Raw genomic sequence first — 14,583 nt, 5'->3', positions numbered from 1 at the left:
AAGTCTCTCTTGTCTAGGATAGAATAGAATAAGCATCTCAAAATTATCTTCTTCCCAGCTTGAGTAAGAAATAAGACAGTTGGGATTTTTTTCTCCATTTTCTCTTTGAGTTAATTTTGTATTTTTGAAAACAGGTATTCAGGTTAGGATTAAGAGACTTGTTAATAACAATGTAAAATTAGAGGGAAATAAAGCAAAGTTTGTCATAATAGCTCTCTGGTTTTCTTCCTATTTCAAACTAGGCCGGCCATGTCTGTGGAGATGATATAGACCTAGTTGATGGACGTCCCACTGGTTCTGTGAGGATATCCTTTGGCTACATGTCTTCTTTTGAAGATGCACAGACTTTTTTGAAATTCATCATAGCCACCAGACTCTCCAAGTCAGACACTGAGATTCCCTTCCAGTCTTCTGTTACAAAGCTGATGACAGATTCTGTCCCAGATGACCACCCGTCCTTTGACAATACAGATAAATTGTCTCCGATACCACACATTTTGGACAGAGAACTCAGGAACAATTTGTCTGCGACAAAGACAACTGTCAACTGGCAGCCACTGGAGGCTGAGGCGGAAAGCATAAGGGCAGCTGTTTCTGAGACTGCGGTACCAACATGTAGAAGAGGTGGCAAGCCCATCATTGTAACTAACATTTACCTCTACCCAATCAAATCCTGCTCTGCATTTGAGGTATACACTTTGACTCATTCTAACATATTCATCTCAACCTTGTGTTTTCCCTTACCCCTCTCGGATGTGTCAACCAGGAATAGCCTCTGCATGAGATATTAGGAAGTATTATGTGGGTACCCATTTTTTCTTTTCTTCAGTTTGTAGGATCAAGTCCTGCATGCTAAGGTACTTTGAAGGATTTTCAATCAGACTGAAGTTGTAGGATGCAAATAGTCTTCTGCTCTCCCCTCCCTCCCCAAGAGGCAAATCTGCACATAATATGCAGTCTTGAAGAAAATAGTTGGATTTCCAAAGCTTGACTAAAATATAATCAAGTAATTAGTATGCTTTTACAGAATGACATGTGATGGACTTGTAGGCATTGATGGGTAGGCAGCAATTGAGAAATAACTTGATTAACATGTTATAATTGAGAGGAGGCTGATTTACATTACAAAGAAATGTTATCATTAAAAATACATTTGCAACAGAAATATGACATTTAAGTGTTGCTGCACTATTTGAAAGTTCACTCTTTGAAGATTTTAATTGCTTTTTTTACCAAGTTAATGATATCATCACCTTAGCTGTGACTTTTTTTTTTTAAACAATGCATGATGAAATAGGTGTATGGCCCACACATGACCTGGAGTGTGACTCTGCTTAGTACCATACTGGAAAGTGATTTAATGAACGTCAATATCAGTATAACTTTCCCCATGAAAACTTGCAGGTGTAGGTCACTGTTTCATATCTGAGTGAAAATTGGGGTCAAATCCAGTGACAAATCACCTGCATTTAAAATATGACTTCTCAACTGATTTGATCATGATTTTTTTTTCTTAATGCAAAAAGAGGCTGGCGAATTAAAGCAAAGGCTGTTAAATGATCAACAAAACATCTGTATTTTAAAATTTGTTTTGTCTTATGATGTCTTTAATGCCTTATTAGCCTCCCACTAAATAAAACTGTTTAGAAAATCAATGTATTCCTACATTTCGTGTGAAAATATTTTAACCTTTGTTTAAGTGTTGCCGTTATTATAGCTGTATTACAGAAGCCCACTACAGAAGCTACTGAAACATGTTGTAGCAGTGTTCAGGCCCCTTTGGGGTTAAACTCTATTTTTAACGTGCAGGCTGGTGTTGTGAGATACACACCACAACATTCAGTGCTAGGAAGACTTTGAAGTGATTGTGCCCAGCAGCAGATAAGACATACCTCAGCATGAAAGACAGCTTATGTTTCCCCACAAAACTGAGTCAGGTTTCTTCTCTTCAAGCTCTGTGAGGGGAAACAGCCCTAGGTGATAAATTCATACAAAGCTGGTACTCCGTAGCAGACAGAACTGCTTTATATGGAGGTGGAAAATCCCTATTCCGCATGCATACTTCTTGTGCCAGGCATGTGTTAATGGGCCCAGCATGAAAGCAGGGTTCATCATACCTCAACTCCCCTCCCCAAACTTAGATAGTGTTCTGTGAGCAGTGAGGTGGATAACCGCTAATGTATCTTATTGTAAAATAGGCATCTGCAATGGGAAAAATGAATTTTTCCTAGGTATTTCTGTGTCTTTCCATTGGCTACAGGAGGAATCCAAGGCAACTTGGATTCCACAGCTAACACTAGCCGATTTGAATAGATATTAAAATTGCAAATATATTGTGAGATTTAGTTTTGCATGCCTATAATAATTTTTGAAATCTAGTGTATTCTGGTTTGATATTTTTTGATAGCAAAGTATGAGCCACATTAGAACCCAGTAAGCTCAGTACTGTCAGACCCTGTATTGCCAAAGAGTAATATAGATACTGACTTTAGTCTATGGTGTTGGACGGGACTGGAAGTTCACTGTCAATAGCATTTAATTCTTCTCCTCCTCTTCTCAAAGAGCACTTTTTGTGCGTTTACATTTAGTTCATAGAAGATACATGAGTACATGTGAAAGCACGATATAAGTTGACCTAATAGATATGATGAAAAGGACTTTCAGTGCATAAGGAGAGCAGGCCAGGAAATGAAGCCAAAAGATTGATTGATTTCCATTCTTTTCAATATTGAAGTAAATCCTCAAAGAAAATATGTTTGCTTTCATGATCTTCCTGTGCAGCAGGCGTTCTTCAGGATTTTTTTTCCCAAAGGTCTGAGTGGCACTTCTAGACCTGTCATTTATAACCAGCCTGTGAAAGATCTGCCAGTCTCATTGTCTGCCTATAGAAGAGATGCAGATGGCAATTTACAGCCCAGCATTTGTAATGAGCTTTGAAAACCGGTTAATCCCATTCTAAATCAAGCAGTGGCTTGATCTCTTCCCAATGGCTGAAAGTAGAATAGAAAGCCAGTGCTGCCAGAACCCACGTGATCACTAACTCCAGAGTCCATCATTCTCCACAAATCTATGTATGTCAGTCACTACTGCAACTTCAGCCGGTATGACCTTGAAAGGGGAAAATAACCCATGTCAAGTGGTGCTGGAGTTTGAAGCAAGACATGCTAAAGGAACCTTACCACAATTAAATGGAATCAAATCCTGAAAATAATTTTGCCTTTAAAAATATTGATTATACCAGTATTTCTAGGCTTTATCATTAAAAGATTGAATTGAAAAGTATTTCTTTGCAAGTCTCTTAGTGGTCTTTGTCATACAGACCTCACATTTTATATTATCTCCTTACTTTAGTAAACTCCTAAATTTCTGAAGTAATAATCATGTAGATTGTAGTTTGCTTGGTCTTCAATTAGAAGCCAAGAACTGAAATTAAGTTCTGTGTTTTAAATCTAAAATACCTTTTGATGCTTTGTAGTTAGTTATTGGAAAGGTGATGTGGAAAGGTGAAAGTGGTTTAGATATTAGGCAGCAATAAATTCACTTATCTTGTACTTGGATACTTGAGATCAGAATCTCCTAGATTTGTAAGTTCAAGTGCAGGCCTCCAGATGTGGTAGGTCAGACCTTTAGCATGTGTAGTAAATGGGCTTTATTGTAAGTACATAGAATCATAGAATCTTTAAGGTTGGAAGAAACCTCCAAGATCATCAAGTCCAACTGTCAACCTAACACCACCATGCCTACTAAATCATGTCCTCAAGTGCCACATCTACATGTTCTTTGAACACCTCCAGGGATGGTGACTCCACCACTTCCCTGGGCAGCCCGTTCCAGTGCCTGACCACTCTTTCTGTGAAGAAGTGTTTTCTAATATCCAACCTAAACCTCCCCTGGTGCAATTTCAGGCCATTTCCTCTCGTCCTATTGCAAGTTACTTGGGAGAAGAGACGAACACTCACCTCCCTACAACCTCCTTTCAGGTAGTTGTAGAGAGCAATGAGGTCTTTCTCAGCCTCCTCTTCTCTAGACTAAACAATCCGGGTTCCCTCAGCTGCTTCTCATAAAACTTCTTCAGATCTCTCACCAGCTTCATTGCCCTTCTCTGGACGCACTCCAGCAACTCAACATTTGATTGCTTGTATTTGCCTAAAATAATATGTGCAGTGGAAAATTCCAGCTGACTGTGTGTGCAGGATCCAGCCTGTCTGCCAGTGGAGTCTGTCTGCTGACATACTGGTTGCAGAATAGATGACTTGATTAGTGAAGGGAGAACAAACTCAATGAGGATATGAGTACAAACTCACAGCTGTTTGATCTCCTCTTTCGAGTGACATAATCTCCTCCTCTCCTGAACTCTTATTTCTCTGCTCTATTCTAAGTGTTTTAGTATGGGAGGTGCTTGACCTCCAGAGAAAATGGCAGCTGAGAGGATAAAGCTTGACATGAAGATCATCAGCTCACTCTAGGTCGGTTAGTTTCTACAACATGTGCATTTTATAAAGCGTTCCTGGCCATGGCATGATTTCTGTTCAGTATTGTTCCATGGGGTTTCCACAGTGCAGGAAGTGGAAGGCGGAATATTTTAACTCAACTGCTTAAATGCGCTTTGTTTTCCCTACAATTATTTTATTAAATGGGGAGAAGCAGAGAAGAGGAGTAACTTCTATCCCAGATCACTTTTTTTTTCTTCTTTTCCAACATAAGGATGTGTTTTAAACATGCATTTTTAAACATTAACATCTCTCATGTAGATGAATTTTGCATAATTACATAATGCAGTGTGCCTCGTGAAAAAGGTTAGGACTTCAAACATTAATAACTTTATTATTCGTGCACTGGATTTCAGAGTATAAAAACTGCATCTCAACATAGAAGACAAATTAGCTTTTAATTTAAAATACAATGCAAATTCCTAGTGATCAGTGGATAAATTATATGTAAGACCACTAGCATTTTAAAACTTGCATAATTTAAAACCTATTCAGTGATTCCTTTAATGTGTTTGAAAATTGTGTTAGCCTTCATGATGACATTACTGTGAACTATGGAAAAATGCAGTCCGAAATGTTTTAAAGAAAATTCTGAAAAAGCAAAAACATGTTTTTGCAATTAATATTTTTACATTACAAGAAGAAAAAGAGACTAAAGCAGGTAGGATCGTGCCATGTACTGACTGTACTATGCAATGATCCTTGCTTATGACACGTAGAGTTGTATGTTGAATGATGTGTGTTGGATGAATACTGTATGTTGGGTGATAAGCCCACCTGCCAGACTGGGAATGAAGGTATATGCTAGCATCTATCAGTAAAATCATGGTGTCTCTGATTTTTTTCAGTGCTCTGCCTTCTAATTTGTCTCGGTGGTCAGAGATGGCCAGAAAACTTCAGGGAATCAAGTTAGAAGCCATGTAATACAGTATTGCTTACTTCAGTGTACGCTAACTTGTTTTATTTTACTTTGCAGTAAGCTTCAGTGCTTGCTTTGCTTCGCTGTATTGGTTGCCTGAATATAGGCACTTAGTGACATTTGAGTGCCCTGACTGACCTCCTGCTGCTGGTCCACCAGGATGTGGATCGTCTTTGCAGCCTGTGTCATTTCTGCTGGCCTTGGGCAAACATCTCAGATGCAGTCCAAGGGAACCAAACTGAACCACTCTTCTCATGTCTCAAATGAAAGCAGAGCAGGCAAAATTAGTTTGAACTGTTCTAATTCCTTTGCTTGCAATCAATTAACAAGCCCTTCAGCCTCTTTGAAATAATGGTGGGAGACAGTCTGCACAGGTTGCATGCCTCAGTCCTAAGAATAGAAATGTGTGTGTTTCTTCACACTCATCTCCATCATCAGTGTTAGTGACAAACCAGCTCTGGCTGTTTCATGATCATCTGTGACTCTCTGTCCAAGGAAGGGCACACAGTTATTTTGTTGTTTCAACTTTATTTTTTGGGGTCCTAGCAACATACACAATACAGTAAGTTGAAAATTGGAGAGGAAGTAGGGCACTTGACGGTGTACGGGGACATCCATGAGAGGACAGGGACTCACTGCTGGGCACGTGTATGTATGGTTTTTGTTACAATGGCAAATACCCAGAGGAAGGGGAAAAATGGGCTGAGGACCTGTAGTCACGTGCTGCATGTCAGAGAGGAGCATGGAGTTATTTGCTGTTATTTTGGACCTACCAGGGGTATTTTAAATGGAAGGCGTTGATTATTTCCATATATCTGCTACCTAATCATCTAAGCTTTCCCTACAATGCCTATCAGCATGTAAGAATTAGCTGAAGCTCTGATTAAAGAGAAGATGTTTTGTTTTGCTCATGAAACCTCTTACCTTTGGTGAAATGTAAGCAAACACTTAAGATATTTCCTGAAAAAGACTGCTGTCCTGACGTGCAACCAAAACAACTGGATGTTAAAATAAGGAGCTAGGAGTCATTGTCTTCATGCTCTTTTTCTATTTTTCTGCTCTTTTAGTTTATTCTGCTCATTATGTCTTGAAAATCCTGTAAAGATCTGTTGGATTCATGGGAGAATGTATTACCAATTAGAGATCTTCTGTTTTGTAAGGGAGATTCGTTAACAGGAAATTCTTGCAGCTCTCAGATGATCACCAGCTGTTCAAATGCATTTTGTAATTTAATTATATAGGATAACAAAAAAAAAAAATACTAGCCTCTCCAAAGAATAATTTCCAGCAAGGACAAAAGCCTGTTCTTCAGCTGATAATGCAGTCTTTGGGCTGTGATTCCTTTCCTAAAAAGACAGAGCAAAGGTTCACATCATTTAGATGCTGACAGTTTCAGGTGCTTGGATAACGTGGTTTCAGGCGACACTGTCACACCCAAAGTTTCCATTTTTGACTGAAGTTTTCATCCACGTTCACTTAAAATTTAACAAATAATATTATAAATCAAGTAGGTTGATAAAATACATTTCTTATCTTTTATTTTTTCCCCTGTGTTTTCTATATTCAATACAGTTGATGACACTGTGGTCAAATTATTTAGAGTTCAGCTTTAATGCTTTAAGCTTTCAGTTTCAGAGTGCCTGCCCTCAACTTTCTCTAGTCAGGCCATCAGTGTCAAGCTGCAGGCTCCTATAAAACTTGGAAAAGTTTATAAGAACAGGATATTGCCGATCTCTGGGGGTTTGGATAGAGCGCATGCTAAACAAAAATGTGATTTTTAAGTAATCTAACCAGTGCTTCCAGCTATGTTTTTTTTTTTTCCAGAGCATCAGGCTGTGTCTGACATATATACATGAGTTGAAGCAACATGTTTAAATGACCAGCTTTATGTTAAAAGAATGGTATTAATATTTTAACATTCTGAAGGAGAAAGCAGTTATTAATATCACCCAAAGGCATTACTGAAATTGCTCTCTTTTTGGATTTGAAGATTACCATCTGTGTAGCATCAGTAACAGATGTTCTTTTCACCAGAAAAATGTACATGAAAGCAAGGACAATATGCTTGTACAGGCTATTGAATGTAAAGGGTGTAAGAGAAGTAATAGAACAGAGAGCAAAGACAATGTGGATCTGGAGAAACTCTTATACTCCTAGCTAAACCAGAAACCTCAGTGATGGAGGTTTGCTCAAATGGATTCATTGATAAAGGGGTTCTAGTTTTATTAAAAATATGGAAGTTTTTTTCAGAATTTTGAATTGCACATTTTTCTTGCTTTTTGTTTGTTTGGTTTTGCCTTAATTCATACAACTCCCATGAAATGTCCATGCTTTGTAAATTAAAAGAAAATTGTTGAGAGGAAAGGTCCTGAAAATGGATGAATATAAAACTGAAAGCAGTTTCCACAGTGTTTCAGAGGTTATTTACTCTATTTTCATAACTCTGTTAAATCAAAGTGTATGATAATATGTAACAAATTGTAGCAACTCTTTTTTTTTTTTGTCAGCTTTGTGCAGTGATATCTTTATCTTTGATTTGCAATTAAGGTTAAAGGCTGACATTGGCTTGCACAAGTTTTCCTGATTTCAAAGTGTTTCATTAACAATTTATTTTCCCTCTCTTTTCTTTTCAGCATGAATCTGTTAGTGCAACATTTTGTAAACCTTTGTATCCCCTCCTGATGCTTTTTCAGGTTACAGAATGGCCAGTGGGAAACCAGGGTTTGCTGTATGACCGTAACTGGATGGTTGTAAACCAGAATGGAGTCTGCATGACTCAGAAGCAGGAGCCAAGGTTGTGCCTTGTAAATCCCTCAATTGATCTGAAGAAAAAGATTATGGTCATCCAGGCAGAAGGTTAGTAACCAATAGCCTTTTCTCCCCTTCGTCATTTGTGTCAGACTTCTAGATAGAGACACCTGCATGCACCCACCAAATTGCTGAATGCTGTGTATGCTTACTGAGTTCAGGGACAAATTCTGCTACAAGCTGTGGACAAAGCAACCCTAGGCTATAATATACAACCGTAGGTAGTTTCCTAACTTGTAGTTGGGATGAGTAGACAGTGACTCCCTTTGTGCAATCATAAAGTGGACACACCAGGAAAGAGAAATGAATTGACAAATGTGGAAATTTACTGACTAGCCTGTCACTCCACATCATGAAGTCCATCAGCCTGAAGGGACTGTTATTGCGGCAAAGGTAAATGAGTCTAACATCAAACACCCTGGCCAAAGGTCTTCCCATTTTATAGCTCTCCTCCTCTTTCCAGCTGTGGTGCTAGAGGGGTAGACTCTTCCTTGGGAAGTAGAATGAATTAAAATAAGGACCAGACATTATTTAGCTCAGTTAAATACTTGCACTAGGATGCAAATATGTCATGATGTTTAGGCTTCTCTGGATTTATCAAAACCCTTTTTGTTCTCTACTGAGGGGAAAAAAAAAAAGAAAAAAAAAACTTACAGAAATTATTATGGAAAGCCTTTTTTCTACTTGAGGGTGAAAATTATTTTGCTAACGGTGCTGTTAGGACTGAATGCTGGAACAGGTTTGTATTCCATAAAAGTTGTTATTAATGACAAGTTTGCGTGTGTTGAACAGTGTTCCTAATTTCCCTGGGGTCTAACATATACTCAGCCTCTATGTCTTAACCATTAATAATATACATGCCCACATTTTCAGCAGCTAGAGCGAAACAAGGGAACCTATATTCAGATTTTTCACCCTTTATTAGAAATCCATATGAGTGGATCTGTAACTACAGTCTCCTTTCTGTTTGTACATTAAGGTTGTTGTCCTCGCTAGCTGTCTGAGCACTCTCCATAAAATTAAGTCCAACCAGTTGATTTATTTTGTCTGGAATAGATTTGTCAAATGTACATTTGGGTACTTCCACTAGTCTTGTGTGATTTTGCGTGTGTGTTTCAGATCCTGAACACAATCTCTTCTTAGGGATTCCAGACTGGTTCATTGGCACAAACACCGCTGTTTTCTACTCTTCCTTTTGTAATCTTTCTTTGAAAAGCTATTGTTAATTCATGTCAATTCTACGTGAAGCACCTTGCACCTCAAATTTTTGTAGTACAGTTGCATAAACAGTCTTCTCTCACAACTTTTAAATTACCAAGTGCTTCAGAACTAATTATTTCTAGAAATTCAGTTCCTTTCCATCTCTCTCTCTCTTTCTGCTGGTACCTCTTGCTTGCAGATACAATGTGAAGTCTTGGCCATACCTTCTCCATTTATTCTTCACATTTTCAGAGGTTCAGCTCTATTGAGCTTTTTTATTGCTTTGTTCTGCTTTTCTAAGTATGTTCTTAATTTTTTTCCTTACTAGTACCACATTGTTCAGACAAGTGCATATCCATTAGTATGTTTGCCTGTCAATAATATCTGCACTGACATACTTTAGAGAGTCAGGAAGAAGTTTTGTCAGATAAAAATGACAGTCAAGGAACCCATTTCTCACTGAGATTTACAATCTCTTGCCATAGTGCCAGGGTGAAATTCACCTTTAAATCCTACATTTTACTTTGTGTCATTTTTGGAGTTTTCACTGTCATTCACCTTCCTTCAGGGACAAATTGAGAAAGTGAGAACCATTTCCATTCAGAAGCGATTGACCAAATTTATGGATTACTTTTCCACCCCAAACTGATTGATCAGATCTCCATTCTGCTCCAACAGAAACATGGTTGGCATTTGTTTATAGTCTGCTTTGAAACAGCTAGTATCTAAGAGTGGAGTCATTTTATTCTTTGTATAATGACTCTAGATGCCACTAATCTTAGCCCATAAGGTGGTCTGGGCCCTCTTTTTATAATAGTCCAGCTGGTTTTCACTCTCATAGTGTACTTGCAACCTGTGGTATTTTTTTTATGCTTGACAGTGAGATAATGGCTCTCATTTGCTTGGGGAGACTATTCCAGAGGTTACTGCTCATAAGAGCACAGTGATGGTAACATATACGAGCTGATAGGGTAAGACTGAGCAGATAAATCTGTAGGAAGTTTCTCCAATATTTATTCTGTTTTCTTTCCTCTTACCTGCAGTCTAAATGCATGATTTTTTCGTTGGTGTTAGATTTTTAATTTTTTCTTTTATTCCTTCACATACATGGGTCACTGTTGTATCTCCCACTTAAATAATGTCACAGGAGACAATTTTAATTTAATAAGTTGACTCTTTCCTTGGAAATCTCGTGTTAATCACCACTGCTTTTGTCACCACTGTCTCCAGCCTGTCAGTAGTTTGTTGCTAATATAGAAGCAGAAGCTGAACGCAGCTAGCTGCCTTCCTCCCTCTCCTCTGCAAAGAGGCTGCAACCGCTCTTCTTTCTCTACCAGTTTCTCTGCTGTCATCTGTGCTTTTCTCATTGTGAGAGCAGGCAGTTATCTCCATCTAGAGTGTGCTTTGCTGTCTGGAGGTGTCTCTCTCCAGTAGAGAGAGCCTAAGGCAACCATGCTGCTGGATTAGGCGCCTCTGGTAAGTGCCGAAAGCCCAGTGAGGTGAATCCCACATCGCTGAATTATGCAGCATTCTTAAAGAATATTTTGCTCTTACACTATTAGATTACGGTGCAGACTTTATCTGTGCTGCTTTTAAAACATAATGAGCCTGTTCTCTCTCTCCCTCCAGGCACGTGCTTTCCTCTCCCTCTAGAACTTTCACATTAGTGGAAAATGTGTTTATGGCTATTTTATTTCAATATGGTTTAATAGTGTCTGTCTTCTTTGTCCAAGAAAATAAAACTGTCAGCATGATTTAGTGTGACAGTAACTACTTTAACACCTTTTGCTGAATCCTCCATGTGCTGAGACACCACTTCATGTTCTTTCCTGAACCCCTGTTCATAGCGTGTCTCCGTAGCTCATCTAACAACCAGCCTTGGAAAGGGCAGACCTGCTGCCTGACTCATCTGGCTGTGTGATGTGATCCTGCCATCCCTGTGGGTGGCAAGGACATCAGACTGGGGCTCTAGACAAGGCCAAAACTGCTCGAAGGCTTAGGATCCTTCCCTGGCATGCCTGCAAAATCAGTTGGCTTACTTGGCAGCTGGGGAACTCCAGGTATTCCCCTGATCCCTGAGCAAGGGGGTAAGTGAGAGCAGAGGGCTTGTGCTTGGTCTGTCATTGTCTGTACTTTATTTTGGTAGAGAGAGTGAGATTTTAGTTTTGAGAAACTGCATTTCTGAATTCTGTCAGAATTATTTTCTTAGGCTATGTGGGTGTTAACAGACATTTCCTATTCTTTTTGATGTGAAGAGTGTAACTAACCCTTGCTGTCACAGGACCTACTTTGAGAAAATTGGTGTTACTTTAAATAAGCCCCTCTGGAGAAAGACAACTTCTAGTATCTCGACTGAAGCAGTTAATGGTTAGGCTCCCAGCAACTTAAAAGTGGGTAGGAGCAAGTGCCTTTATTTCTAGAAGCCATATTACTTGAGTGGGAATCAAGGGAAATCTTGTTGTCCTGCTCCATCAAATGAGGGCTTGTTCCTAACGGACATAAAAGTAAGCCAAACAGAATTCTGCTGAGAATACTTTTCTGTAGAAGACTAATTTCTCTCTTTCCATTTTAGCTAACAATCAGGATTACTCTGGCAAGTTGGGCATTAGTTTGCCACTGCAGAAAGGGAGAAATTTTGAGTGTTGTGAGGGCCCTTTAAGATATTGGAGCAGAAAGATGCTAGCAAAACCGAGCAACTAATTACACTTTATGGAGTTTATTGTGCCTTCAAATAGTCATGTGTTACTGCCAATAAAAATAATGGGAATCAAGTGCATACACTGATGAAAGAATATACATGAATAGTTTATATTTCAGTCTATTGAAATAAGATTTCTAATTTTTCTCATTGCCTGAAAATAGGAGCTATAAAGATAAGAATATTTTCTTTTAATATTAATACTGTGAGCACATCTGTGAATTTTATTGTCAAGCAAATGACCATGGAGAATGACAGCTTTTACATTTTAGTAACTGGCAATATTCTGCTTTATTTTTTTTTTTTGCCTTAAGATAGAATAAAATTGTAATTAACAATGTTTAACTGACCTAAACATCACTGTAAAATGTGTACTGTTCAATAAAAATGTGATACATTTGCTGATGTATAAAAGCAGGACTTTTTAAAGCCCTGAGACTCTATTTTAAGAAATTTTGTGTGTATGCCTTGCTTAGAAAGTATTTTTAAAAGATATAACAACTAACGATGCTTACAGGACAAAATCTTTCAAACTCTTCTTTTCCAGAAGGAATGATGCTAATGTTTAATTTTTTCAAAGTACAAGAGCAGCAGTTCTAGTTTGTAAGATGCTAATATTGACTTCTTTTTTTTTCAGATTGTGGCAAGCAAGTTCAATGCATTTATTACTTGCATGCTTTATTTTCCTAAATGAACCTTGCTTTTCCTCCTCTGTCTTCACTTCTGAAGTATACTAACATCATTAGCTAAAAAAAAAGGAGTAGACGTCTTTCTGTATTGAAAACTTAGGTGGAACAGAGCTGATAGTTGGGATACAGTGAATCTGAACTACATTTCGTTACTCTTCAGAAGAGAGTAAAGTAATTTCATTTTGCCCTATCACATAGCTGGTAGAGTTTGATTCGTATTTGTACTACAGTAATATAAACAGGAAGTAATGAAATATGCTGATATAAAGCTGGAGTAGAGGAGATCAGTCTTTGCTGGTTTATGTTGCAGCTGAAAATGGAAAAGAGTTGGATTCATTGCAGCCACACAGCATACCCCTTTGTTCATTGTCTCAGATTATTGCTTTCAATTAACAGAAAGCAAAACAGCACAGCTTTTCTTTCGGTACTAGTAAGCCACCGGGAGCCTTTCCATCTCTTTGGTTCATTCTATTAAAGATAAGAAAACTATGGGAGAAGCTGTTAACATAGCTCATTACCAGGGATTTCTCATCTGGTTTCAACTTAGAGATGGGTAGATGGGAATAATTCTCTCATTAGTGGTTTCCATACATTGTATCTTTAAATTATTGTAGTTTTATGACACATTATATTTCTTCCCTTGAACAGCCTGTGCTTATTTTTTCTCTACCTCCCCCGCCACCTCCATCTTTCATCTTTCATCTTTCATCTTTCTGATCACTCCATTCCACCACTCCAAAAAAACCAATCCGACAGTGATGAACCTCATCTCCTGATTTGCCAGAGGGGGCGTAACAGTGATGAACTCATCCTTTCAACAGAAACCATGACTGAGGCAGTAATTCTGTGACAGTTTTGTTGCTGGAGATACATAGAGAACGAAGCTACTCAGAGCTGAAATTGTGTATTCCTTAATGTGGTTTCGGTACCAAGGTCATCCGCGGCTTTTGCTCTTTGCATTATCATTTGGAGCCACCTGCAGGCAGAGAATATATTTCTACTAAAAAGAAAGAGGATTTTTGTCACATGCTATTTGGGAAGCTGCTGTGATTGTGAAGAGATGCAAAAATAAGAAGTTTTTTCATGACTCTATGTTTCTGCATAAATGGATTTTTTATAAAATACTGTTTGCTGTCTGCCCATCTAGGCATGGACCCAATATCTGTATCACTAGAAGAAGATACTGGAAAAGACACTGTGATCTGTGAAAGTAAAGTCTGTTCACACAGGTGAGTAAGAGCAGAGAGGAATTGAAGCTGAAAGTGACTGCACTGACACTCAGGACATGACTGGATAGACACACTGGGGCGGGAGGCCTTAAAAAAGGAGGAGGATGGTGGAAAGCAATGAACAACTTAGATAGGTAATTTGGCATGCCCAGCATGTCTGGTAGAAAACAGTAATAAATAATAAAAAATAAAAAGGGAGGGAAGGATGGTACAAGAGACTGTGATGTTTTGTCACTCACTTGCATAAGGCAGATCTTTGTTTTACTCTCTGCAAGCATAAGGGAAGGGAAAGGTGTCCCCAGTTACTTCCAAATGCCAACTGGAGGCCTCAGCAGGACTCTAGAATTCAGTTCCTTCATTTAACAGTAATGATGTTGGCAACTTTGCCCATTTCATGCTGTGCAGGTGCGAAATTGCTAGAACTCACTGAGGTTATAAACAACTTTCCATATTTACAATCCTTTTAAATTTTGTTTTGACCACCCATGTTCATGAGTGTCGCCTTAACAATCTTGGGGAGATTGCAGGTGAGTATGTGAAATAACATTAA

The 14,583-nt window shown here is 38.5% G+C and overlaps 1 protein-coding gene across 1 annotated transcript in view; it reads left to right on the top strand.

Annotated features, from left to right (window-relative positions):
* Positions 1-14,583, top strand: part of MOCOS (molybdenum cofactor sulfurase) — a 226,411-nt gene that overhangs the window by 189,985 nt on the left and 21,843 nt on the right. The window contains exons 8-10 of the mRNA XM_086742084.1: positions 243-689; positions 8,103-8,265; positions 13,952-14,033. Of these exons, the coding sequence (XP_086598210.1) occupies positions 243-689; positions 8,103-8,265; positions 13,952-14,033 (692 nt within the window). The remainder of the gene's footprint in view (positions 1-242; positions 690-8,102; positions 8,266-13,951; positions 14,034-14,583) is intronic.

Source organism: Chlamydotis macqueenii, chromosome 2 (genome assembly GCF_036417535.1).
Source record: "Chlamydotis macqueenii isolate bChlMac1 chromosome 2, bChlMac1.mat, whole genome shotgun sequence".
Classification (NCBI taxonomy): Eukaryota; Metazoa; Chordata; class Aves; order Otidiformes; family Otididae; genus Chlamydotis; species Chlamydotis macqueenii.
Note: the sequence above shows the minus strand (reverse complement) of the source record. Positions and strands in the feature narration are given on the sequence as shown.